The sequence below is a fragment of the Microtus pennsylvanicus genome, chromosome 8, assembly GCF_037038515.1.
Source record: "Microtus pennsylvanicus isolate mMicPen1 chromosome 8, mMicPen1.hap1, whole genome shotgun sequence".
Lineage (NCBI taxonomy): Eukaryota > Metazoa > Chordata > Mammalia > Rodentia > Cricetidae > Microtus > Microtus pennsylvanicus.
In genome coordinates, this window is record NC_134586.1 from 60,585,710 (window position 1) to 60,612,520 (window position 26,811).

The 26,811-nt window shown below is 40.7% G+C and overlaps 1 protein-coding gene across 5 annotated transcripts in view; it reads right to left on the reverse strand.

The window, feature by feature from the left end:
• Paip2b (poly(A) binding protein interacting protein 2B) overlaps window positions 1–25,131 on the reverse strand; it is a 34,556-nt gene extending 9,425 nt beyond the window's left edge. The window contains exons 1-3 of one of the 5 annotated variants that reach the window (XM_075983627.1): window positions 25,008–25,105; window positions 16,614–16,703; window positions 6,461–6,549 (exon numbers count right to left, since the gene is read on the reverse strand). Coding sequence is in view for 1 of the 5 variants with exons in the window: in XM_075983624.1 (XP_075839739.1) it covers window positions 24,605–24,633 (29 nt within the window). In the remaining 4 variants the exon portion in view is untranslated. Of the gene's footprint in view, window positions 1–6,460; window positions 6,550–16,613; window positions 16,704–24,604; window positions 24,665–25,007 lie in introns of all 5 variants that reach the window. The other 4 variants (XM_075983628.1, XM_075983626.1, XM_075983624.1 and 1 more) reach the window with 4 other exon arrangements.
• Between the last annotated feature and the right edge of the window lie 1,680 nt (window positions 25,132–26,811).

Here is a 26,811-nt window from a genome sequence, read left to right on the forward strand (position 1 = left end):
TCCAGGACAGGCACCAAAGCTACAGAGAAACCCTGTCTAGAGAAACTGGAAGAAAAAAAAGTGATTAAGAAATCATTCATGACTTGGGAGTAGGGACCCCAGCTCCACAGGGATGGGAATCCTACCTATCTTCATTTGGCTATCTATTTCTTTATTGTTGTCTTCAGTTTTACAATAGGTGTCTCATTATGTATCTCTGGTGGTCTGAAACTGGCTAGGTAGACCAGGCTGATCTCTAACTCACTGCATCATTTGACTCCACCTCCCCAATTCTAGGATTGCAGGCATTTAACACCGAACACTGTGATATTTGTCTTCTACAAAATATCTTTTAGGGAGCTGGAGAGATGGCTCAAAGGTTAAGAGCACTGACTGCTCTTCCGGAGGTCCTGAGTTCAATTCTCAGCAACCACATAGTGGCTCACAACCATCTGGAATGAGATCTGGTGTCTTCTTCTGGCCTGCAGGCATGGAGGCTGAACACTGTGTACATAATAAATAAATAAATCTTTAAAAAAAAACATCTTATAGACTAAGCTAGACAACATCAGTATTTTCCTGAGTTGTGAGCAGACCAGTAAGCTAAACCCAAGGATGGGGGATTAGAAATCCCAACTGACAGTCAGTTGGTCATAGAAATTTCAAGTGGTGTCTGAAGCGAGGAAGCTGTGTGTTGGGACTGAGCTCTCAATCTGTGGGATCTGACATTACTTCCAGGTAGACAGTTCCAGAGTTAAACTGCCCAGATGGTTTCTGCTGCAGAGCAGACTACTTTCTGGAGGGAGACACACACATACATTTTGAGATCATGGAAGTCATCTGTGCTGTAAACACACAGTAGTAGAAGCTGAGTTCATTTTCCTGTAGTATCATCAGGTTGTAGAACTAAACATAAATACTTCAAGAAAAGAAAAACACAGAAACAATTCTTGCAGTTCTCAGTGCTCACAGTACTGATCTGTACTTTACAATCAACCTGCAGCTTCCACTAAGTGCAAAGTTATTTTTTCAAACAGCAATCTATATAATTGTATAACACAACCATATAAATGTAGAGTGCTTAAAATCAAAGTACTATCACAGCTATATTCTGACTAACTAGACATAATCTATCCAACAATATTTAATTTTTTTTCAGAGCTGGAGAGTGAACCCAGGGTCAGTGTATGGTGGGTATATCCTACCAAAGAGCTACCACTCCAGCCCTCAACTGTAATTTAAGAAGTTTCACACAGCGAAATGGCCAGGGAGAGCACCTAAATGAGGAGTTAAGCCACCTTTCTGTGTTATAGGTTAGTATAAGAATCACACTATTGGGGAAGTGTGAACTGGTACCTTAATGTGTCCCTAACTTTGTTTAGTTGGGAACAGAAGATTCTGCTGGAGATGGCAGCTCTTGGAAGGCACATAGATGTTTCAATGTGGGGAAGATACGTGGTGATGGGGGACCACTACCCCTAATATCACTGACTTCCAACCCAGTTTTATGCAACATTCTATTCACAGCTCTTCCCCAGTTTACCACCCAAACACTTCAACACTGACCTGCTTCTGGCCATTCCACTTTGTCAGTTTGCATTGTTTAACACGACCCTTTTCAACACACCAAGGCAAATTCCTGTGAAAGTCTAATGTAGTGGAGATGAACAAAATATGTCCAGAGTTGTCAGAGATTAAAAAAAAAAGTTCAGTTTCATAATGAGGATTAAGAATCACAATATCGCTGGGTGGTAGTGGTGCACGCCTTTAATCCTAGTACTTGGGAGGAAGAGGCAGGCAGATCTCTGTGAGTTTGAGACCAGCCTGATCTACAAGAGCTAGTTTTCAAGACAAGCTCCAAAGCTACAGGGAAACCCTATCTCGAAAAACCCAAAAAGAAAAAAAAAAGAACCAGAATATCTGCCATGATGTCAGTCATGCCATAGAGCTACCTGTGTGACAGGGAAGTGAGCCACTTCTGTGTGAGCTTGGAAGAACATCTTCCCACAATCATACTTTGCTAAGCACAGACCCAGCTAACAGCCTTCCTGCAACTTCACGAGAGACTCTCAGGCAGAGGCACAGGGCTAGGCTGCTCCCTGAGTCCTCACCCACACAGTAAATATCTGCTGCTTTGATTTCTAAGTAGCTATGCAATAACAAGAAAGTATGAAGCAGGGCAGCCTGAGGCGTGCTTCAAGATTAGACCCTACTTAAGACTGATTTCACATCTTGTCTGGGTCTGTACTGCACTATGGAAATCCAAGAACGATAAAGTTATTCTTCTTCTGCATCTGAAATATGCTAGTTTTTGATGTAGTCACAATATATCTGACCAACATCTTAGAAAAGGAAAGATTTATTTTGGCTCACAGTTTCAACCACTGCCAATTGACTCCACTGTTTTAGTCCTGCACCACAGAGGAAACATCAATGCAGAAGGGATGGTTGAAGAAAGCTGCTTACCTCATGGCATCCAAGAAACAGAGAGAAGCAAGTTAGGGACTATAGGGATTAACACCAAAAACCTTTAGAGGCATACTTCTAGTGGTTGACTTCCTCTAAGACCCAACAGCCCAATAATCAATAAACTCAACAATAGATTCACTGATGAAGTTAGTATCCTGGTGATATAACTACCTCAATAGTGACACCAGTTGGAGACCAAGCCTTTTGGAAGACACTTTACATTCAAACCATCAACATGAAACATACTGAAAATGGCATCTGCCATTACAGATAAAACTGGAAAAGCACAGTAAATGCAGGGTGTGCAACCCTGACCACAGGAAGCAGGGGCATGAAGGTTACACAAGACCTGAATGCCCACAGTCAAGAGTTAAAATAGGGGTCTCAGTTCCCAGCCACAATGTGCTACAGGACTGTTAATATATCTAGGGCAGTTTAAAAATACATGCTTTGTCAATTCAACTCCCTGAACTTGTATAATTCCCAGATCAATATAGCTACACCCAAACCTGCTGTTCTCTGAACCAAATTTAGTGTATGCATATACACATATACACAAGCATACATCTATAATATACTACAGAATCAAACCCAGGGCTTCTTACATGCCAGGCAAATGCTCTACTAACTGAGCAGTGTCCCTGGCTTTCAGGAGCTATAGCCTGAATCATGTCCATGGTCACAATTTCTCTGTGAAGAATATTTAGGACTTTTGAATGGGTTACTATTAACAAAGTATACTAAAGAGTAATGAAAGTGATTTATATTTTCTAACACTGTCTGGCACCACATAAAACAAAACTAGGTGCAGTATTATTATACATCTGTAAATTCAATAGACAGAATTAGGAATTCAAGATAATCTTTGGCTACATAGGAAATTTGAGGCCAGCCTGGGCTGCACGTGAGCCTATGTCAAAATGTATGCATGTGCACATGCCAACACTTGCACATATGTTATTCTAGTTTCATTACTCCAATCAGGCTGGCTAATTGGATTTTGAGTTGGCATAGTGATCATGCTTTTAATACCAGCACAGGGCCAGGGAAGAGGGGCAGCAAAGGCAGATCTCTGCAAGTTCAAGACCAGCCTGTTCTACATAGCAAATTTCAGGCCAGCCAGAGATACACAGTGAGTGAGTCAGACTGTCTGTTTGTCTGTCTGTCTGTCTGACTCTCTCTCTCATTCCAAACACACACACACACACACACACACACACACACACACACACACACACACACCGTATTTAAAAAAGACAAGGCTTCTCTGTGTACCCCTGGCTATCCTGGAACTCTATAGACCAGACTGGTCTCAAACTTACAGAGATTTGCCTGCCTCTGCCTCCTGAATGCAGGGATTAAAGGTGTGAGCCACACTACCTAGCTCCAAATAGACCCTTTTAAATTACATTTTAGCAACTCAGATTTTTAGCTAAATTCATTTGCTCATTAAAATCTAAGTCTATTTAGGATACTCATTGTTTTGGTAATGTACACAGTTCCTTCCCTAGTGGTACTTACATTCTCTCAAAAGGGAAATGAGTAAATAATTAAAAATAATTATGAGTCAGGTACGGTGGCATATGCCTGTAATTCCAGCACCCAGGAAGCTGAGGGAGGAAGGTCATGAGTTCTAGGCCAGCCTGTAGCAAAATTCTGTCTTAAAAAAGAATTATTGTAGTTTGTGTCATAGATGGAGAAGTAAAAAGGACTAATTGAACATTCAAGGTGGGGGTTATTCAATCTAGGAGTGGGCAATTTTAAGCTATCAATGAGGAGGAGCAGGGAAAAGCCTGTTCAGAGACTCATCCAGGAGAACACTTTTAGAAACTCAAAGACAGCTGAGCACACAGAAGGAAGATGAGAAGAAAAAGATGATATGGAAAGGCAAACATGGCCAGTACTTAAAAGGATCTGAGACCGTAAGAAATATCTAGGGCTTTAGATTAAAATCAAAAGAAATCATTATAAGGAATTCTTAGTCACAAAGTAAAATGGCTAAAATTCTGTTTGTTGTGTAGAAACTAGATGAGAGCTGAGAGTACAGGATGAGCCTCAAAGACTGCTAACACTAACCCTGAGAGTACAGGATGAGCCTCAAAGACTGCTAACACTAACCCTGAGAGTACAGGATGAGCCTGAAAGACTGCTAACACTAACCCTGAGAGTACAGGATGAGCCTGAAAGACTGCTAACACTAACCCTGAGAGTACAGGATGAGCCTGAAAGACTGCTAACACTAACCCCGGTGCAGTCTGGTTTACAATGGTGACAGCAAAAGGAGAAATAGCAGATCCCAAACTATCTGATGGTTTTCTGAGTTGAACTAGGTGTGGAAAGTCAGGATGAAAGAATTGCCAAGGACTCAAGCGGATAGGAGTCATTCACTGGCTATAGAACTCTGAAAAAAGCAAACCTTTCTTGGATGGTGAAGGGGAGAGAGAGATACAGCTAAAAAATGTGATGAACTCTACTGTGGACATGGTAAATCTGCAGTGCCTCCAAATCACTTGAGTGTTGATGTTATATAGCCTGGCTATATGTAGCAAGAATAGAAGTCTAGCTAAACATAGACAAGTGGAGTAGTCATTTATATATACGGTAATTAAACACACTATCTAAAGAGAAACAGCAAAGAAGATGAAAAAAAGAACCCAGCCCTGAAGTGTCAGCACCTGAGGCAGAGGAAGACAACATTAAAATGAAAAGCAGCTGAGAGCTAAGACCAGATAATAAGAGTGCACTAGAATAAGTGAAAGGCCCCCTAAAAGGTAAGTCCACATCCTAATCTGGAAGCAGTACTTTCTTATTTTGAAAAAGAGACTTTGTAGATGTAATTAAATGAAGCCCCCCTGAGACAAAGAGATCATTTAGAATTATCCAAGTGAATTCTAGTAAGTGTTCCTGTAGAAGAAACACAAGGAGGGGATGATTGCAGAAAGACAGGAGGAAAGAGGTAATGTGACCAGGGAGGCAGAGACCAGAGTGATATCCCCTTCAAAGAGGGCTGATACCCAACAGAAGCTAGAAGAGGCAAGAATAGAGCCTTCCCTGGAACCACTGAGGGATTGTGGGGCTCAGCTATATTGGTTTCAGATTGCAGGCCTCCAGAACTATGAGAATCAGTTTTAAGCTATCAGTTTATAGTAATTTTGTTACAGCACCTATTAGACACACTAATGCATGCCCAGACATGGATGCTTAAGACTGCTGAAAGGTTGAACAAGAAGCAGCTGGGGAGTCTATAGAAGGCAAGAGCATGGAGGATGCTTAATAACTGAATGAGAGCAGTCTCCATGAAGAGAAAATAGGGGCAAGGCCAAAAGGTGGTGGAACAACCAGCAAACCAGCAGGTGACATTGAGAGACAGTTGCCAAAGGAGGTAGCAGGACTTTGTGGAATCTAGAGGGTCAAGAGGTTGACAGAAACTTTTCACACTGATAAGGTCAGTGCATGTTAAGTGACAGTAAGAGGCTCTAGTAAAGACAGAAGAAATAAAGGACCATCTAGGACCTGGGAAAGCAGGAGGATATGTTGCTGCTATCATCCTCATCGTCATTATCATTATTATTACTATTACTATTACTGTGGTTCTGGCTGGGCAGAAACTCACCATAAAGATCAGACTGGCCTTGAACTCTCCTGTCTATGCTAGGATTAAAGGTGCGAAGCACCATGCTTGGCCCAACTGTTACTTTTGAATAGCTGAGATACTCCCATGATCTAAAGTCCAAACAGGTGGAATTCATACTAGTAATAAATGGTGGCAGGGTGAGCAATGAATCAGAACAAGAGGAAGAGAGAGGAAGAGCGTGTAGAGGGAGATCATCTACTGCCAAGCCACATAAGACACTCCAACTTGTGGCAGTAGTGCTGCAACACAGCTGCCAAAGTGCCCTATCAAATTCCAGCTCCCTGGTTACTCTTTTTGCTTCTCCTAATTATTTACAGGGTCATACCCATACACATGCTCGCATGGACACACACACATTTTTTTGGGACAGGGTCTTACTCTGAAGTCCAAGCTGGCCTTGAACTTGAAATTCACCTGCTTCATCTTCTCAGGTGATAGAATCAGCCACATACTATTTAGGGTTCAATCTGTAGTATCAAAAGAAAACAACAGATTTATAACTGATGTGATGGCTCCCACTGTTACCCCAGCATTGTAGAGGCAAGAAGATCATGAGTTTGAAGCAAGCCTATGCTACAAAATGAGACACTGTCTTAAATAAACAACAACACACAACTTCATAAGTCTTTTATGTAGAACTTCTTTCACGTGTCATATTTTCTTCATACAATGTGCTTTTCCTCTCATATTCAACAAAGCCTTCCTTCATTAAGTATAAATTTGGTGGGGGGCTCTGGAAAAACAAGAGCAGGAATAGTGGCTCATTGTCTGTAGGGTGGGGCAATCAGAAGAATATATATTCAGAGATGGAACAACTAAGTCCCAGACCCCCTCTAATTAGAATAATTTTATCTTCCATATTTCCATTTTTATGAGAGGTGGTTGAGATTTTATTAGAAAACAACTATGGAATTATCCTGTTAGGCCTTCCTATTCTGACTACAAGACATAAATACTCCAATACTCTCCACTTAATGCAAAACAGCACTTACAAACACACTCTTAATGTGCTTATCAAAAAGACAGAAAACTCAACTGTCCTGTAATTACTTATAATTACAAGTTGACAAAGTCAGGGCTGTGGCACTGGCTGGTAATCCCAATTATTAAGGAAGCTGAGGCAGGAGGATTGGAAAGTCAAGGCCTGCAGGGACTATAGTGATATCAAGATCAGACTGAATAATGTAGTGAGGTACTATCTCAAAATTAAAAAAAAAAACATAAAAAAGGGATGTCCCAGTGAGTCCCAAGATGAAGGAGGTGGCCCTGGGTGGTGTGGAGTGCTGTGGCGGACTGGGCCTGCCAGCTGTTGCGAAGACCCAAGATTTATTTCGTAAAGAATTAGTGCCTGGAACCAGTGACCTGGGCTGGAGCAGGCTTGGGACAACCGAACTCCACAGGAACAGAACTGAGCCAGAGACCTGAGCCAGAGTGGGCCTGCGGCAATAAATTCCACAGGAGTAGGCCTAAGCCAGCTACCGAGGCCAGAGCAGGACTGAGCTAGTGACCTGGGTTGGAGCAGACCCGAGATAGAACTCCACAGCAGCAGGTATAGGAGAACAACTGCTGAACAAGTGGGTCAGAGCCAGAGATGGCTGCAGTCCAGGGAATCGGGGACCTTCAAGGGAATAGACCTGAGGAAGGACCCCTGCAGGTCTGAGCATGAGTCTGGGACCTCTGAGGGAGTAGGCCTGAGCCAGGCCCTCTGTGGGTCTGGGCGCACTGGTGTCTGGAACCTCCAAGGGAGTAGATTGGAGCCAGAGACCTTTGCAGGACCAACCCCAAGCTTCCGCAGGAGCAGATCCAGACCAGGGACATTCACAGAAACAGGTCTGAGCTGGCAACTTGACAAGAGCAAGACTGAGACAGCAAACCCTGGGAAAGTTGAGCGACCTCCAGGAAATGGAGTGACTTTAGTTACCTTTAGGGGTAACAATAACCGTGGGGCTGAGTGTAACAAGAGGAACAACCATCTGAGCCTTTGATCCACTGGCACCTAGAAGATTAATCATCAGAATCACAGATAGCCCGAACCACACCAATTAGAGAAAAAGAAGAGTAGACAAAATAAGAACACAAAGAGTAACAAAACACCAGTAAAATCTAGAGACCCTACAACAGCAAGACTTGAACAACCAAATATAGGTAAAGCAGAAGAAAATGACCTAAAAATAACTTCAAGAGAATGTTTGAGACTCTTAAAGAGGAAATGAGAAATTCCCTCAAAGAAATGGAAGAAGAGACAAAAAACTGGAAGACATCAGTAAATTCCTTAAAGAAAACCAAGAAAAAACATATGAAAGAAACCATATTCAAGACTTGAAAACTGAAATAGAGACAATAAAGAAAACAACCGAGGAAATTATAGAAACAAAAATCATGAGAAAACGATCAGGAACCACAAATGCAAACATAAACAGCAGAATACAAGAGATAGAAGAGAGAATCTCAAGAGCTGAAGATACAATACAGGAAATAGACTCATAAGTCAAAGAAAACATTAAATCTAACAAAAGCTTAACCCAAAATATCCAGGAAATATGGGACACCATGAAAAGACCAAACCTAAAATAATAGTTATAGAAAAAGGAGAAGTTCAACTCAAAAGCACAGAAAATATATTTAACAAAATCATAGAAGAAAACTTTTCAAACCTAAAGAAAGATATGCCTATGAAGATACAAGAAGCACAGAACACCAAACAGACTGGATCCAAAAAAAAAAAAAGTCCCCTTGCCATATAATAATCAAAACACTAAACATACAGAATAAAGAAAGAATATTAAGAGCTGCAAAAGAAAACGGCCAAGTAACATATAAAGGCACACCTATCAGAATTACACCTGACTTCTCATTGAAGACAATGAAAGCCAGAAGGCCATGGTCAAGTGTTATACAGACATTAAGAAACCATGGATGCCAGGCCAGACTACTATATCCAGCAAAATTGTCAATCACCATAGAAGGACAAAACAAGATACTCCATACCAAAATCAGATTTAACCAATACCTAGCCACAAACCCAGGCCTACACAAAGTACTAGAAGGAAAACTCCAACCCAAGGAAGTTGGCTACATCAACAAAAACACAGACAATTGATAATCTCACAGCAGCAAATCCCAAAGGGAAAAACACACAAATTAACATCACCAACAATGAACTTAATTACAGGAGATAGCAATCACTAGTCATTAACATACCTTAATATAAATGGACTCAACTAACCTATAAAAAGACACAGGCTAACAGACTGAATACGAAAACAGAATCCATCCTTCTGCTGCATACAAGAAACACACCTCAACCTCAAAGAGAGACATCGCCTCATAGTAAAGGGTTGGGAAAAAAATTTTCCAATCAAATGGACCTAAGAAACAAGCTTGTGTAGCTATCCTAATATCTAACAAAATAGACTTCAAACTAAAATCAATCAAAACAGACAAAAAAGGAGATTCATATTAGTCACAGGAAAAAAAATCTATCAAGAGGAAATCTCAATACCGAACATCTATGCCCCAAATACAAGGGCACCCTCATATGTTAAAACAACAACAACAACAAAACACTTCTAAAGCTTAAATTATACATTAAACCCTACACACTAATAGTGGGAGACTTCAACACTCTACTCTCATTACTGGACAGATCAGTCAAACAGAAAATTAACAGAGAAATAAGGGAACTAACAGATGTTATGACTCAAATGGACTTAACAGACATCTATACAACATTCTATCCAATCATAAAAGAATATACCTTCGTCTCAGCACCTCATGGAACCTTCTCAAAAACTGACCACATACTTGGTAACAAAACAAATCTCAACAGATAAAAAAAAATTGGAATAAATTCATGTATCTTATCAGATCACTATCACTTAAAACTAGAATTCGACAGCAACACTAATTCCAGAAAGCCCACAAACACATGGAAATTAAACAGTGCTCATCTGAATCATCAATGGGTCAAGGAAGAAATAAAGACTTCCTAAATTACCCAAATTTATGGGACACAATAAAAGCAGTGTTAAGAAGAAAGTTCACAGTAATAAGTGCCTACATAAAAAAGCTGGGATAATCCCACACAAATGAGTTAACAGAACATTTGAAAACTTTAGAGGCAAACTCACCCAAGAAAACTAGACCTCAGAAAATAATCAAATTGACAGCTAAAATCAGCAAAATAGAAACAAAGAAAATACAAAGAATCAATGAGACAAAAAGTTGGTTCTTTGAGAAAATCAACAAAAGACAAACCTTTATCCAAACTAACCAAAAGACAGAGAGAAATATCCAAATTAACAAAATCAGAAATGAAAAGGGAGACATAACAACAGACATGGAGGAAATTCAGAGAATCATCAGGTCATATTTCAAAACCTGTACTCCATAAAATTAGAAAACTTTTTTTTTAATGTTTTTATTTTTTTATTGAAAAGAAAAAAAAATCCCGCCTCCTCCCAGCCTCCCATTTCCCTCCCCCTCCTCCTCCCGCCCCTCTCCCCCCACTTTTCTCCTCCTCCCTCTCCAGTCCAAAGAGCAGTCAGGGTTTCCTGCCCCTTGGAAAATCCAAGGTCCTCCCCCGTCCATCCAGGTCTAGGAAGGTGAACATCCAAACTGGCTAGGCTCCCACAAAGCCAGAACATGAAGTAGGATCAAAACCCCGTGCCATTGTCCTTGGCTTCTCATCAGCCCTCATTGTCCGCCATGTTCAGAGAGTCCGGTTTTATCCCTTGCTTTTTCAGTTACAGTCCAGCTGGCCTTGGTGAGCTCCCAATAGATCAGCCCCACTGTCTCACTGGGTAAAATTAGAAAACTTAGAGAAAATTTTTGGATAAATATCGCATACGAAAATTAAATCAAGACCAGATAAGCAAATTAAATAGACCTATAACTGCTAAAGAAATAAAAACAGTCATCAAAAGTCTCCCAACCAAAAAAAGCCCAGAACCAGATGCTTTAAGCTCAGAATTCTACAAGATTTTCAAAGAACTAGTAACAATACTCCTCAAATTGTTCCACACAATAGAAACAGAAGGAACATTGCCAAACTCTTTTTATGAGGCTACAATTACCCTGATACCTAAACCACAGAAAGACATTACTAAGAAAGAGAACTACAGACCAATCTCACTCATTGAATATTGATGCAAAAATACTAAATAAAATACTGGCAAATTGAATCCAAGAACACATCAGAACCATCATCCACTATGATCAAGTTGGCTTCATTGCAGAGATGCAGGGATGGTTCAACATATGAAAATCTGTCAATGTAATCCACCATATAATCAAACTGAAAAATAAAAACCACACCTCATTAGATGTTGAAAAAGCTTTCGACAAAATACAACATCCCTTCATGATAAAGGTCTGGGAAAGAGCAGGGGTACACGGAACATACCTAAACATAATAAAGGCAATATTAAACAAGCCAACAGCCAACATCAAACTAAATGGAGAGAAACTCCCAGCAATCCTACTGAAATAAGGGAAAAGACAAGGCTGTCCACCCTCTTCATGTCTATTCAATATAGTTCTTGAGGTCCTAGCTAGAGCAATAAGATAACAAAAGGAGATCAAGGGGATACAAATCGGAAAAGAAGTCAAACTCTCACTATTTGCTGATGATATGATAGTTTACATAAGTGACCCCAAAAATTCTACCAAGGAACTTCTACAACTCATAAATACTTTCAGTAATGTAGCAGGATACAAAATTAACTAAAAAAAAATTAGTAGCCCTCCTATACAGACGATAAATGGGCTGAGAAAGAAATCAGAGAAACCTCACCCTTCACAATAGCCACAAATAGCATAAAATATCTCCCAGTAACTCTATCCAAACAAGTGGAAGACTTGTATGACAAGAACTTTAAATCTTTGAAGAAAGAAATTGAAGAAGACACCATGCTCTTGGGCAGGTAGAATTAACATAGTAAAAATGGCAATCTTACCAAAAGCAACCTACAGTTTCAATGCAATGCCCAGCAAAATCCCAGCAAAATTCTTCACAGACCTCAAAAGAATCCTGGATGACCAAAACAATCCTGTACAATAAAAGAACCTCTGAAGGCGTTACAATCCCTGACTTCAAACTCTACTACAGAGCTATAGTACTGAAAACAGCCTGGTATTGGCATAAAAACAGACAGGAGGACCAATGGAACCAAATCGAAGACCCAGATATTAATCACTTTCAAACACCTGATTTTTGACAAAGAAGCAAAAAATATCAAATGGAAAAAAGAAAGCATATTTAACAAGTGGTGCTGGAATAACTGAGTATCAACATGTAGAAGAATGAAAATAGACCCATATCTATCACCATGCACAAAACTCAAGTCCAAATGGATTAAAGACCTCAACATACAGCCAGCCACACTGAACCTCACAGAAGAGTAAGTGGGAAGTATACTTGAACACATTGGCACAGGAGACCACTTCCTAAATATAACCCCAGTAGCACAGTCATTGAGAGAAACAATTAATAAATGGGACCTCCTGAAACTGAAAAGCTTCTGTAAAGCAAAGGACACGGTCAACAAGACAAAACGACAGCCTACAGAATGGGAAAAGATCTTCACTAACCACACATCAAACAGAGGTCTGATCTCCAAAATATACAAAGAACTCAAGAAACTGGTCATCAAAAGAACAAATAATCCAATAAAAAAAAAATGGAGTACAGACCTAAACAGAGAACTCTCAAAAGAGGAATCTAAAATAGCTGAAAGACACTTAAGGAAATGCTTAACATCCTTAGTCACCAGAGAAATACAAATCAAAACAATTGTGATATTCCATCTTATACCTGGAAGAATGGCCAAGATCAAAAACACTGATGAAAACTTATGCTGGAGAGGTTGTGAGGTAAAGGGAACACTCCTTGGTGGACCAGAGCCAAGAACACAAAACATAAAGAATTTAAAAAGCATTTGAAAAGCATCATGAAAGCACATTCGAATTCAGGGTTTTCAATTAGGAATGGATCACCTGAAAGCATTTACATGCCCCCACAGCCCCTCCCAATTCTGCTTTGTCAAGTCTAAGACTTTCATTTTTGCTTGTTAATTTGCAACCGATCATTCTGATAGAAAGACTAAAGAGAAGCCGGGTGGTGGTGGCACAAGCCTTTAATCCCAGCACTCGGGAGGCAGAGGCAGGTGGATTTCTGTGAGTTCGAGGCCAGCCTGGTGTACAAGAGCTAGTTCCAGGGCAGGCTCCAAAGCCACAGAGAAACCCTGTCTCGAAAAACCAAAAAGGAAAAAAAGAAGAAAAAAAAAGAAAAAAGAAAGCCTAAAGAGGACTATAGGCCATTCCTTTAATGCAGTGGCAAAATTCTATGTGGAACAGAAATTCTAATTAGTCTAATTTCTACAACAATTCTCAAACTGACATTCTTTAAATACTAGTCTAAGGAAAGCTTTGAAACAAACAAATCTCATAACGAAGTGCTGGAGAGATGGTTCAGTGGGTACAGTACTAGTTGTGTAAGTAAGAACCTGAATTCAATCCCTACGCCTATGTAAAAAAGCCAGATGCAGAGCTAGGGCAGTAGAAACAAGAGGATCTCTGGGACTTGCTGGCAAGTCAGCCTTGTGAAATCAAAGAACTCCAGGTTCAGTGAGAGACACTGTCTCCAAAAAAAAAAAGATGGAGAGCAATTGAGAAAGATACCTAATGCTGACCTCTGGCCTCTACATGTGCACATATGTGATTATATATACTTACATGTACACACACACAGTCATGGAATACATAGCTAAGAAGTCTTGTTCAGTTTACCAAATACTTCCTAATTTTATTAATTTAGTCATTTCTTTTATTTTTATCTATTAGTTTATTATTGTTATGATGTGAATGTAACTCATCCAAAATTCAGGTGCTGACTTACAATGACAATAATAAGAGCATCACCTTGAGGAGGGAATGAGGCCTGGGAGCTCCTCTTTCAAGTGGGATTAAGGGCTTTCAAAGGGGTTCCACATAGCATCTGGCTCTCTCACCCTTCTTTCTTCTACCTTGTGAGAACAGCAGAGAGGATAAAAGGTGCCATCCTGCAAACAGGGCAGCCTCACAAGAAAAGCAAACCTGTCACACTGCCTTGATCCTAACATCCAGAGCTATAAGCAATAAAACTCATGTTCTTTATAAATAGTCAGTCAAAGTTATTTTATTTTAACTGCATAACCAGACTCATATACCTGTTTGTATGTTTAAGATATGGTCTCTCTCTCTATATAGCCTTGGCTGTTCTGGAACTAAGAACACCAGGCTAGCTTGGAACTCAGAGATCTACCTGCCTCTGCCTCCAGAGTGCTGATAATTAAAGGTGTGCACCACCACAACTAGCTACTTATTTCATTTTTTAACCTAATGCCTATTAACAGACCATCGACTTTCATAAACAATGCCCTAAAGATAGATGTTCTATGACATTATCCTATTGAATATGTACAAAAATCACATTAGGCTCCATAACACACTTAAAAGCATTTCCAAAGGGAGAACAGATTTACCAATATTTAATGACAAGATTGTACCCAGATCCATCTTCAGATTTTCCCTAGCTGAAGGCGGTAAATCATCTTTTCAGAAAATATCAAATAGGGGTCAGCAGAGGGATCCTGGTTTCTCTAGCTTAGCTCCAAAAAGAAATATACCATTGTTAAAACAATGTCTTTTTTTTTTAAGAAAGACTAATAAAAAATTGAGGCAATTATTACACCTAAAAAGTGTTACTTTTCTTACCAAGTCTCTAATGTCAACTGACAACAAAAGCAGAACTGTCAGACATGAAGCGACAGAAGTCTGAAGACATCTCTGCTAGAGTCTTTCTTCCCCACTCTAGAGTCTGAAGACATCTCTGCTAGAGTCTTTCTTCCCTACTCTAGAGTCTGAAGACAGTTCGGCGTACAGGATCTCCCCTGTAATCACCTCTCTAAGAAACTGGACTCAAATTATTTGTATTAGGAATAGTCTACTTGTAACCTTGAAGATTTCCTGAGAGTGAGCTTCTAGCATGCATCTGTGCACCCACCTCCTGGCCCTCAAGAAATGGTTTTGCTGATATCTGTCATTTCTAGAATGTACTGGTATTCCAAGTCTCTCTTCTCAAGGATGTCTGTGCCTTTCAGGGTAAGAATATGATCACTTTGCATTTTGCAAAACTGATGACTCCCTGCTCCGATCTGTTTCTGACAGTTTCAGTTACTTAAAGCTGACTTTTACACAATGTTTATGTGTTTTTGTTTACTATTTAGTGGCCATGATCTTCTCCTCATAAGCTGAAGGCCAGAAAAAACGCTGCCACAGTGGAATCATCTGAAGTCAAATAATTCTATACTACCAAGACCAACCAAATGACCATTGTGTCTGATACAATTTTGAGAAGAAAAATAAAAAGAACTGTCATAACTAAGAGGGAGAAGAGAGCCTAAACATGCTTTAATGAGACAGAAACACAAGAGATACACACACACACACTAAAGCTTTCTGGGAAGAGCTATATTTCAAGTGGGGCAAACTTTTTTTAAGTTAACTATTGGAATCTTGTTCAGGAGGCCAAGGTCAGGCAGAACTGCTCTCTAGAAAGGAGGAGAGTGCTTCCCTGTATGGCAGCACAGTGAAGACAAATAGGTCAGGAATAGGGAGGTTTTATAAAGGAAAAAGCTTTAGTAGTGGAATGAACTACACCTCAAGACCTTGGGAAAAACTGCTCAGGAGCCTTGGACTAAGTATGTAAACTGTAAGAATAGAACTAAAGTCATGAAGAAAGCATTTAAGCCAAGTTCCCCTAGACCAGCAGTTCTCAACCTGTGGGTCTTGATCTCTTTGGATCACAAATTAAATATTTACTTATAGCTGGGTGGCGGCAGCAGCACACACCTTTAATCCCAGCACTCGGGAGGCAGAGGCAGGTGAATCTTCGAGGCCAGCCTGGTCTACAAGTGAGTTCCAGGACAGCCAGGACTGTCACACAGAGAAACCCTGTGTCAAAAAAATATTTTTTTTAATATTTACATTACATCTCATAACAGTATCAAAATTAAAGTTATGAAGTAGCAGTGAAAAAATTTTATGGTTGGGGGGTCACCACAACATGAAGAACTGTGTAATAAAGGGTCGCTGCAAACATTAGGAAAGTTGAGACCACTGCACTAGACCTTTTAGAATAAGAAAAGTCCCCTCCCAATAACTTAGAATATAGAAAAAAGCAAGTGAACCACTCAAAATCCAGGGGATAGAACAATAATGAAGTTACAGCTCTTACAAGTACTTGATGGCTATTCGTTCATAGGCTCTTCAATCTGGCCTGAGGTATTAATTCACCATGGAAGTGCCAGAACCTGACTTAAGCTTAGATTTTTCTTTCCTGAAGTCCACACTGATGCTTGTTTTACTTTTCTTTTAGTCTCACTATGTCAACATTGACTGGCCTAGACCATACAATGCAGACCAGGCTGGCCTTGAACAAGACCTGCCTTTGCCTCCCAAGTACAAGAATTAAAAGCATGCACCACCATACCTGGCTTGTTTTGTTTTTTGGACAGGGTCCTGTTAAGTTGTCCAGGTTGGCCGAAAACTTGCCATGCTCCTGCCTCAGCCTCCTGGGCATCTGGAATTAATTGCATGTTATCACCTCACCTGATAAACCCATGCTCTTAATTACTACACATTTAATTTCAGAAAAGCTATGAAAACCAACTGATTTTTTTCAAATAGTGCAAATAGCCAGGGAATAGGAGCTGAAGAAAAAAAATGCTATTTGGTATGAGAATTGAGGTAGTTAGAAGGAACACTATTACCTATCAGTATGTTTAAACTACAATACACTACAATTCAATCTGGTGATTGCTAATACTTTCAGACTACCTATAATCTCTTTTTTAAAAACATTTTTAATAATTTGTTTATTCTTATTTTATGTACATTGGTGTTTTGTTTACATGTGTATCTGTATGAAGGTATTATATCCCCTAGAACTGAAGTTACAGACAATTGAGAGCTGCCATGTGGGTGCTGAGAATTAAACCCAGGTTCTCTGGAAGAGCAGCCAGCGCTCTTAACTGTGAGCCATCTTGCCAGCCCCCACCTATAATCTCTTATAGGCAACTTTAACATCCCAAAAGCTTTAAAAAATTTAGCTCCCCCCTCCCCATGTATTTCATGTCAGAACTTAGCTGGTAGTAAAACTTGACCTCAACTGATACGAGGCCTTCATTTACTCACCTGGCACAAACACTCTTGTTGGCTTAGAAGTATGAACATGTCTAACAATGATGCCCTAGAGCATCAGAGTATTATATACCACAAAGAGCACATCTTTCTAGACTGAGTCTCATCTGGCCTTACAGACTTTAGAGCCTCTACAGATTCACCTTCCAAAGGATCTCATTTCTGAGAGTTGCTACATTTCTGAGGTACTCTACAGTCTTCAGGAAATCATAAACCAGAAATATTTTGAAATATCTTTAGCAAAACAGGTTTACAAATTTTTTAAATTGCAAAATACAAAAATCTTATCGATGTCATTTTATAATAGCACTGAAAAACGTAGGGAAGGCTCAATTTAATGCAAAAGACAATTTGATAAACCATTTGAATTTGGTTTTATGAAATATACAATATGTCCTCATTTTTCTTATTCTACAGGTTGGTGAAAATTCACAAGAGACTAGCACCATCTAACCCAAGATTTAACATCAAGATGTTAATATAAAATTTCTTTAGGTCACTAGGTTGAAGAGATGGCTTTGTCAGCAAAGTTCTCAAGTATGAGGACCTGAGTTTGAGCCCCAGAACTCATGTAAAATGCTAGTAACCTAAGCACTGGGGAGACAGAAACAGGAAGATCCAGCTAGTCTAGTGGAATCAGTGAGTCCATGTATAGTGAGTGTGACTTGTCTCAAAATGTAAAGTGCATGACTGAAATTCAGGCCAGCATGATCTCCACAGAAAGTTCCAGGACAGCCAGGGCTCCATAAAGAGACTATGTAAACAATGAGCAAACAAACAAATAAATAAGTGAGAGTGAGGAAGACATCAACACTGACCTCTGGTCTACAAACACATACCATTATTGAAGTTTCTAAAAATGTAGTCTCTGCGGCTCCACCTTAAGAGATTACAACTCAGATACTTTGGAGACAGCCCCGGAAATCAATACTGATTTTTAGATTTTTTTTTTTCCCTGATGTGCTGCTAGACTTCGGAATCGTGGCTAGCCTAAAATCTAATTCTCCCTTCCCTTTCCTCACCCAAACTTCTCTCTGGGATGAGGGAACAGAATGAGCGTGAGCTCTCTCAGGGAAGCACCAGGCCATTTTGCACAGCAGTTACTTCAAGCAGTCCATGTTGACCTCCGTGCTGACTTGGGTGCTCAATATGAAAAGGGAGACCGAGAGAAGAAAAGTAGACATTAGAGACTGACAAGCCAGGAAAACTCACTGGAGCAAAACTCCTCTATACAGAGGTCCCCTTCTCACCCAAACATCCTGCGTGTGATGCCTCAGTTCAGAAAGCACCATCTTCTCTGGCAAACAAGAATCTAAAAATTATCTGTTGCTGGGTGTGCTGGCACATACCTGCAATCCTAGCACAGATTGTCCACACAGAGTTCCAAGTGAGCCTGGGCTACATAAGACTATCTCAAAACAAACACGGCACAAACAAAAACTTAAACATGTATACAATATTTATGTATCTAAATATAACACACTTAAGTAGTGTGCATGCATGTGCACTCACACACATGAGACTTAATCAATGTCTCCAGTTTTCAGGTTCCTTGTCAGGCCTATGACTTTGGCTTCATTTTTCACTTTTTCTTTTCAAAAACATTCATTTATTTATTTTTATGTGTTCATGTTATGTCTTTATGTATGTCTGTGTACAATGTGTAAGGCTGATGCCAATAGAGGACAGAAGACAGCATTAGATACCCTGATATTTGTGAGACACAGTGTGAGGGCTAGGAATTGAACCCAGGTCCTCTGAAACGCACCCAGTGCTCTTAACCACTGAGCCATCACTCCAGTTCCATTCTTAGTTCAAAGGGATTTCAGGATTTACTGTTACTACTCAGTGCAATAACAAACCACTTAAAATAATACAGAAAGTGGGCTCTACCGCTGATCTGCACTCAGACCTCTATCGTATTTCTAGAATGAATTCTAGATAGACAAAACCTTGAATTAGCATTTCAAGGAGACTAGCAAGTACAGGAGGAACAGATATGAAAAGATGATTAAGTTTCCTGAGTATGCCTGGTTTATTGAAAAAAATCGCAATAAAAATAAAAAGTAAACAATGAAAAATTACTCAAGAAAAAAAAACAACCCTGCAAATGGCTCAGCCAGAGAGCATGGCACAAATGAATTAACCATGACTGCAGAAACTTACAACAGATACAAGTTTTAGGGGGAGAATGTAAAACTGTCCGGCTGGAGTTGAGGTGTCTATGACAATTTATTAACACAGGTATTAAATTCTGCAGTCTGTAACAGTGACATTGTTTAGTCACTACCCAGGCCTCTCCTACACATCACACACTATCTAAATGCTGAAAATATAATGAAACACACCCTCATAGAGCTCACAGACCAGCAAAGAGACAGATGAACAACTGATTTACCATGTAAAGTGAAGTAAAACAGAAATAAAATGCAATCTAAATTAAATTAAAGGCACAATTAGTAACATGCAGATTGCTGAGAGGTGCTCTTTGAGCACACAGAGGCACCATATGGACAAGAATAGGTTCTACTTTACTTGAATTGGTATTTTCAATTAAAATTTTAAAGTACAGAAACAGTACATACTGTTATAAAAATTGGAAAGCACAAAAAATTAGGATAGACAAAATAATGAGAGCTTACAGAACACTACATAGAGCCACCTTCCTCAGACAGTAATTATTGTATACTTGCTATGTGTATACATAGAGATATATATGCACTTTAAAAATAGAAATAGTTAATCTTTGGTGTTGTTCAGTCATTTTGATGAGATACATAAACATCTCTTAAGTGTACACAAGCTTTGCCCAAAGAAATCTTGCTTCATGTTTCTGTATATAATAAGAATTAGGAATGTGGCTAACTTTTAGCTGAGCGAACATGTAACCAGTTGGGGATCTAATCTGAACTATTTCAGAGGCTTCGATCAAGGGTGTATGAGTATGAACTGAGCGTGCGGCTGTTTGTAATAGTACAATGTTCCCCACCAGAGGGAAATGGCTATGTCAACTGTGGTATTCTGTAAAGTAGCAGAGAAGAAAGATGGTCTATGTGCTGAAGAAGAAAAGATTGGAAGAAGTGTTGGGGGGGGGGATTAACATAACACCTTCTCGGGGAAGTATCCCACTGCCCCTACCTCCCGAAACTGCCCCCACCTCCCTTTCAGGAGGAGTTGAGAAGTCCCCAGATCAGATACCTGTGCAACAGTTGCCATGGACTTGACCAGGGGAGGGAAATGGGAGGCGGTGGCGGGGAGGAGGCAGAAATCTTTAATAAATAATTAATAATAAATAAATAAAATCTTTAAAAAAAGGAAATAAAAATCCTTCTTACAGTGATAACATGGAATTTTTCCAGAAAACAAACAAAAAACCAGTTGCCATGTATCAGGTTCTCAATCAAGCATCAAAGGCAGAAGGATGGAACTGTGGAACCTGCTATCATAGAGCTCACAATGTAGTAAGGAAGAACGCCATATGAACAAGTAGTTCTACCACAATACAACTAGATGCAGCACCAGGAAGAAGATACAGTGAATATTTGGCACATGTCAACCATTTTGCTAGATGCTTTATCTTACAGGATCCAATATGTAAAATAGTGTTTAAAGAGAAGCCCACAAAGTCCTAGGACCCTCAGTTATCCTCTGAAGAAAAGTAACTGTATCCAGAATCCTATTCAAATATACTTGTTTGTGAGACAAAGAATACATGAAACCAACCCCTTTTCTTTGTCTACTAGGGACCAGACCAGGACTCAGCGCCTCAGCTAAAGATGATATACAGGTTAAACCTGGAAATCAGGAACCAAGAACCTGGCTTAACTCAAAATTCTGCCCAACAGGACTCTTCCATTTTAGAAGATGAAAGATCAGGTAGTCTCCTTTGGAAAACAAAAATGTTAGGGGGCAAGCATGCAAAGGTGGGTATCCAGGACTAAAATCGTATCTTAGATATGGCCAAGTTGCTGCTCTAGATCAGTGATTCTCAATCTGTGGGTCACAACCCCTTTGGAGGTCAAATGACTCTTTCATAGAGGTCACATATTGGATATCCTGCATATCAGATATTTCATTACGATTCATAACAGTAGCAATGTTTCAATTTTGAGGTAACAACAAAAATAATTTTATGGTTAGGAATCACAACAACACAAAGAACTGTGTTTAGGGTCACAGTGTTAGGAAAGTTGAGAACCACTATCCTATATAGTTTTGAAAGCACTATGGTCTAGACAATATGGATGCTGAAATGATCTCCCATTCTCTTTTATACTCGTCCCCCATCACCAAAAGTAACATGTGCATGCTCTCCCTTGAAATGTAAAAGTGTCTACACATCATCAATCTTGAAATTAGGACACAGGTTCAAAAGTCCGAGTTGTACCACAGCTGTTCACTTAGTAGATGGCAGATGCAGATTTCAAAGAACAGGTCAGCACTATAAATGAGGCAATGACTTAGTGAAGTACTTGTCTTAGAAACATGGGGACCTGATATTGGTCCCCAGAACCCACCTAAAAAAGGCAAGCATGGTGGTGTGAGTTTGTAATACCAGCCCTGCCCAGGCAGTTGGACAGATCCTGGAACCATGCTGGCCAGTCTACCTAATCTAGCTGCTGAGTTTCAGACCAGAGAGAGATCCTATACTTCTCCACACAGAAAAGCTGGCCAGGTCCTAAGGAATGTCTGAGGTTGACCTCTGGTCTTCATTTTCACAGGCTCACATACATACTCCCCTTGCCCCTCAAGTTACTGGAGAAAGGCTCAAAAATATAAAAGAATAGAAGCGGTCTGGAAGTCTTCTTGGGCTCTGAAGCAGGAAGGAATACACTTAGTGTCAACTCAGATGAGAACAATTTCTAATCTCAACCTACACAAGCCTTAGCTGTTTATCTTTCTAACTCAAATACAAGACCCAGAGGGCAGGACCTTAATCTATAGCTCATTTGCTATCAAGTAGAGTACAGCTTATAGTAAGTGCTTAATAAATATTTGTTGAATGAATAAGTGAGCAGATTTCCCAATACTCCAAAGGATCGCTCTAAATAGATTTGGAGGGAGGGAATACCATGAAATGAGGACTAGGGATTATTCACAAGTACAATTCTATGTGCAAATCTTTTTATTTGCTAAAATTTGCATGTAACCCCTAAACTAACACTGGTGGTGCCTTTGAAGTCATTCACAGTGTGATGATTAATTACCACTGTTATCTTTACTAGATTTAGACTCACCATGGAAATATGAAAGCCTGAATGTGAGCTGCAGCATTCCAAACTAGGTAAGAAAAAACAAGTGAGCTGAGCATTCACCTCTGCTTACTGACTATGGACACAATGGGACCAGCTCCTTCTAGCTCCAGCGGCTATGATAGACTGTACCCCTCAATCTGTAAGCCAGAACAAATTCTTCTTTAAGGTGTTTTTTTTCGTGTTTTTGTCACACACACAAAAAATGACATCATACACATGGATATGTAGATAGCAGCACATGTCTACTGTTCTTTGTGCTTGTCCCAAACTAAGGTAAGTAAGGCAAGACTGAACCTTCTTGGTTTGAACTCACACAGAGATGGCCAAAGAACAGAGGCAGGAAAGGGTAGTTTTGTGCTGTCAACTCTGGCTTTGGGGTTAAATGGACAGAGTTTGAGTTTTAACTCCGGCACCTGTTAATGGGCAAATCACACCTCTGAAAATCACTTCCTGTTGTGCAAAATACAGGAAACAAAAATCTCTCAGGATAAATGGTTTTCAGGATTTATGATTATAATCTACATGGGCCAGGTAGGTTAAGGAAATGCACTTCAGGAGTCTAGAGCAATGAAAGCTGAGGCTGGAACACAGAGGAACAGGGCGTCTCTACCCTGAACTACGGAACCCTCTGTGCATTTAATCCTGGCTTATAGGTCTCTAATAAGTCTATGATCAAGGTCAGATCTCTGGGAATTGGAAGCAAAAGCTACCATTTAAATGTTGAAAAAAGTAAGCACTAGCTGGGCAGTGGTGGCGCACGCCTTTAATCCCAGCCCTCGGGAGGAAGAGACAGCTGGATCTCTGTGAGTTCAAGGCCAGCCTGGTCCACAAGAGCTAGTTCCAGGACAGGAACCAAGGTTTTTCGAGAAACCCTGTCTCGAAAAAAAAAAAAAGAAAGAAAGAAGTAAGCACTAGGACAGACTTATCCAAAGACACGATACCTACATTTGGTTTTCCACTGCAGACACAATATTGTATACCAGTGACCAACTCTGAGACCTGCAGTTTGCCCATGGCTTTGACAACCGCTATAACTGACATGAATTACACCAGTTTTTAGATCCTGTCTTTCCAGAGTGATTGATTCACTAATAATGCTCTAACATATGGCCCATGAGACAATGTTGTCACCTCAGAGTAGACTGCTTTTAATTCACTCGAACAGGCTTACTTCTTTCTCTATTAAGACTAAAATCTTACCACAGCAAAACACAGGAAAATATACTGTTATGTGCTATGAGCCAGGTAAGAAAAACAGTAAAAGCTTTTGAACTCCAAAACACAGTGAATCCGATGCTAAACTTCCAGCTTACTGTTCTCTTTTGAGAACCAAAAAAAAAAAAACCAAAAAAAACAAAAAAAACCCTCCAGATATTGTCATGAAAACGCCATGAGAACAGTGCAGATTTGTATGACGTATTCATATTTTCCCTTCCTCTCTACCCAACGTACCACTCAATTTCCTCCAGCTCCCAAAATAAAATCCCCACCGACCAGTATTTTTCAACTTCTAAAACTCAGTCAAGATTACAAGTGATGAGCTAATTTCTTCCCAGTAAATGTCCGGCATCATTTTATCTGGGTATGAGACCATGTAAAAGATCATCTAGAAACATATGGCTGGAACTGCTACTTCTGCTACCGGACGCCAAACATTGCCATACTATGAAGGTGCAAACAGATTCTCTGTAAAGCGACCATGCTGAATGAAGGCTGTTTCTGAGCTGCTGTAATTCACTCAGAGGTTGTGTGTGATCATCACACATGTCCTTCATCTTCTGGCATGACCAGGCCCTTCCTTACAGAGTAAACTCATGCTTTGGCTAGCTCTGTCAAAGACAATCCCGTTCCATCCACGTAACAGATTTCAAATTGGTTGCGGTTGGGAAGCCTTTCCCCCTGCATTTTCAGCTGTGCTGAGCAAAAGCACTTTCTGGGGACAAAGATTCTAGAAGAGGAGAGTGATCAAACGGCACGTAAAGGGTGGGAGGCAGAGAGTTTAAGCAAGCCCATTCCGGTTCCGAACCTTGCAGAGCCTGTGTTCAGCGTCGTCATCTGCCTCTCTCGCCTTCACCCTTTCAGGTGCCTACAAGAAGCAAAGTGAGAGATGCTAGTTCCCGGGGAAAAAGAGGCTGAAATCCCGAGGTAGAGGGGAACAGGCGCGGAAGGCAGCGGAGCGGAGGAGCGGCCGGAGTCGGCGGGCCATAGCAAAGATGGTGAAAGAGGATGAGGTGGGAGAAGCTGGCCGGCGAGCGCCAGAGCGTCCGACGGCCTGGGCCCGGGCCGCGCCGGGAAAGGGGCTTTGCGCGTTTTCGGACAGCCCGCGAGGAGAGGGCGAGGGGCCTCGCGCGCTCCCGAGAGGCCCAAACACAGCGGGGCTGTGCGTGTCCCCGGGCGGCCTGAAGTCCAGTCCCGACGCCCGAACCCACCTGGCCGCGCGGACAACGCCGCCCCGAGGTCCGCACCACAGCACAGTGCCGCCTCCTCAGAGCGCGAGCCGCGGCGCACAAACGCTCGAGGTCCCCCCCCCCCATCCCCGGCCGCACACACGCGTCTCACCCCGCCCCCTGGCACCAGTCATTGGCTGCCGGACACCGCCCCGTCCACCTATTGGATATCAGAGAATGCCGTTCACTTACCTGGTTTTGATTGGTCTAAATGTGAAACAATGCCCTCCCACCTCTTTCACAGGTTCCAGCTGGTGATTGGTTTTAATATCTGTCCATTCGCTCCGCCCTCGCTGGAGATCCCCAGCTGTGATTGGTTGTGGAAAGCTCTGGTCACGCCTAGATTTCAGCCCTAGGATGAATCATACCCCCCCCCCCCCCCAGGAGCCCGAACGCAGCGACTCCCGGTTTGTTTACAATGACTTCGGCTCCAGCTTCATCCATTGGCTAAGAGGGCAGGCTTTCTGGTAACTGAGGAAGAGGGAGGTGGGTATCTCAGGTTTCCTCTGCTGTCTAGCTGCAGCTGAGTTTTAAGAGCTATAGAGCAGGGATTTGACTCGGTGTTAGGTCCCGAGGTTAAACAGGTGAGACTACTGGGAAGAACGGAGAGTGTGGCGTCCGCGATTTTAGAAACAAACTTGATTTCTTCAGTCCCTGGAGACTGAGGCAGGAGGATCAAAAATTAATGGGCCAGCCTGAGATATATGAGATATATTGTGCGACTAAGTCTCAGAAAAAACAAGGGAATCCACCTACAAAGAAACCCTGGAGTTACGTTCATAAAAAGAAAATAGAATATTGGTGGCTGGAGTGGTGGATCGGCAGTTAAGAGCATCTGTTCTTGCATAAGGAATGGATTCAGTTTTCTGCATCCACTTGGTGACCTTTAATTCCAAACCCAGGGATTCTCCGCCCTCTTCTGGCCACCATAGGTATTGCATGCACATGGTACACATACAGGTAAAATACACATGCACATAAATTTTTATTAAAGTGGAATTTAAAAAAATGGAACTCTTTATACAACTTTTCATATATTTTTAAACATTCATAAGTTTTTAAAAGTGGAACTCTTCATACATTCTCCTACCTACTACATGATAATTAAAACCACAACACAAAGTATAGGCTTAGTAAAGGAGTAAAGATAATGAAGATAATTGGATAAATTCATTGTCTAACATTAACTTTTCCCTCATCCCTTCTCAGGGAATCTCTTCCCCTGATTGGTCCCTCTAGATACTCCGGGTCTATCACCCATCTTTTTTCTCACCTTTGGAGAACCTAATCTACTTCTAAGACAGGTATTTTTTTTAAATGCACACATTTATTTGGTTATTTATGTATGTATTAATCTGTGTGGGTATGTGTGGAGGTCTATAGGTGGAGTTTTCCCATCCTGGAAGCTGCTTCCAAATTACCGCACAGAGGTTTATATTAATTGCAAATGCTCAGCCATTAGCTCACACTTATTACTAAATAGCTCTTACATATTAAGTTAACCCATATTCCTTACTTATGCTCTGCCATGTGGAAGTACCTTTATTAACATGGCATGTTCATCTCTTGCTCCCTCTGCATCTGGCTGGTGATTCTTCACTCTGCCCTTCTTCATTTCAGCCTTTTTGGTTTCTGTTCCACCTATACTTCCTACTTGGCTGCCAACCTGTCAGCTTTTTGTTAACCAATGAGAGTAATACCTTTTCACAGCATACAGAATTATTTCACAACATTTCCCCCTTTTGTCTAATTAAAAAAAAAGGTTTTAAATTTTTTTTTTGTTTTT